Raw genomic sequence first — 2141 nt, forward strand, 5'->3', positions numbered from 1 at the left:
CTACCACAGTTGTCATTTAAAATGACCGTCATACCCCTTCAGCGAGTTTACATTGTTTGACGGTTTGACAAAAGAAAAGCGATTATTTGTTTTAAAAAAAAAAAAAAACTCTGTCGGGTCTTTTCAGTTTCTCCCACACTAGTGCACAGCAGTCCCTTTTCGAATTAAAGCTGCGAGTTAGAGTCAGAATTGTACAATACCATTCACTATCAATATCTCTCTTCTTTTCTGTAAGGATTAGAAACTCTCTTCTCTCCATAGCCGCAAGTCTCCTCATGCAAATCTGAGCGTTTTCCATGGATAAAGGCAACGAATCAAACTCGGCCAACCAGAATTTGGCGTCTATCAATTTCGTGGTCCCAAATAACCTGTAAGTACAACACACATCATGAACCTTATCACCGAGGAGATACTTGAGATGAAAGAAGCTTAGCAGCGACGAGACGATCGACGGAAACGTAACTACCTCTCCTTTTTTTTTTTTTGTAAGCACAGAATCGCCAAATGGTTTTGATGATGAACTACATATATATATATATATACATATATATAGTCAAATGGGCTTAAATAGCTGAAAACATCAGCTTACTCGGATGGGCTTGTGATGAAATTTTGAAGTAGTACTAACTTGGAACAAATTTACAAGAATCGCCATTGGTTAAACTGATTTATAAAAAAACAATGTTCAGGAACTGATAAAAGAGAGATGGAAATTGAAGATTCTAGATATTTGAAAAAAAAAAGAAGTATAGTTGTGTGTTGATGGAATAACAAGAGTTTTTGATGATGAGTAACAGAGCAAAGAGGAAGAAGATAGATTGTTGAAGGTTCTTTTTTTATTATTTCTCTATATGTCAACATCTCTAATAAAAAAAATGTAAATATTTCTCCTAATTTCGCGTAACGTCTCAATTTTCATTTATTGAGATATAAAATTGAATATAAAACTTTATATTAAATTTTGATATGAAGGTCGAAATGGGTCAAACTATTTTATGGATCGGAGAAATAAAAGCCCAAATAAAAAAGACAGGCCCATTAGTAAAAACCTAAAACCACGAATTCGTTAACTTAGTATAAAAGCCTCTCCAGCATTATTAGGTTTACATTTCGTCGCGGCGGCAAGGAGAAAAAACCCTAAGTAAGTGACAAAAATGGCGACTCAACCAGCTGTTGAATCTGTGCAATGCTTCGGAAGGAAGAAGACCGCGGTGGCAGTCACCCACTGCAAACGTGGATCTGGTTTGATCAAGCTCAATGGTTGCCCAATCGAGCTGTTCCAGCCTGAGATCCTCAGATTCAAGGTGTTCGAGCCGGTGCTTCTACTCGGAAAGCACCGTTTCGCTGGTGTTGACATGAGGATCCGTGTCAACGGTGGTGGTCACACTTCTCAGGTGTACGCTATACGTCAGAGCATAGCCAAGGCGCTGGTTGCGTTTTACCAGAAGTATGTGGATGAGCAGTCGAAGAAGGAGATTAAGGATATCTTGGTGAGGTATGATAGGACTCTACTTGTGGCTGATCCTAGGAGGTGTGAGCCTAAGAAGTTTGGTGGTCGTGGTGCTCGTGCTCGTTTCCAGAAGAGTTACCGTTAAAAACAAAAACGCTGGTTTGTTCTTTTTTTTTTATTTTTGTATTTCTTAATGAGTGAGAAAGACTCTTTAGATTTATATTTTCATTCTCCTAAGAAGAAACTTATGTTTTGTTGTGATGTTTACTCGATTTTGGTATCTTAAAAAGTTGTTATTTTTATTTGCCCATTTGCATAGTTTGAATCAGCGGTTTAGGTTGATCGTTTCTTATATAATATGGTTGGTTTATGTGGCTTTAGCTATATAAGATAGTCTAGAGTGATGAAATCTACTGTTGAACAAATTGGAGAAATGTTAGTGTAGTTTTAAGGCTTTAAGAGAAGTTGTGTTCTCGATTATGCTTTAGGTGGTGTTGTTTTATCTGTAAGCACAGATGCATTTGATCTAATCTCTTATGATTTCCCCATTTGATTCATATCGTTAGTCTTCTTCCTTTTGACTTGCTTTTGTTGGATTTTCACAAAAGAGTTTACTTTCCAAAGCAAATTTGGTTGTTCTGCTTTGTCCACACCAAAAAATGTTAGCAATATTTTGATTAACAAGATCAAA

General features: G+C 36.7%; 1 protein-coding gene across 1 annotated transcript; it reads left to right on the plus strand.

Moving 5' to 3' along the window:
- Positions 1099 to 1752, plus strand: LOC104723595 (40S ribosomal protein S16-3-like). Its single transcript, XM_010441980.2, has one exon. It carries the CDS (start codon positions 1155 to 1157, stop codon positions 1593 to 1595), a length of 441 nt encoding a protein of 146 aa, XP_010440282.1. The 5' UTR covers positions 1099 to 1154; the 3' UTR covers positions 1596 to 1752.

Source organism: Camelina sativa, chromosome 11 (genome assembly GCF_000633955.1).
Source record: "Camelina sativa cultivar DH55 chromosome 11, Cs, whole genome shotgun sequence".
In the NCBI taxonomy this organism is placed as follows: domain Eukaryota; kingdom Viridiplantae; phylum Streptophyta; class Magnoliopsida; order Brassicales; family Brassicaceae; genus Camelina; species Camelina sativa.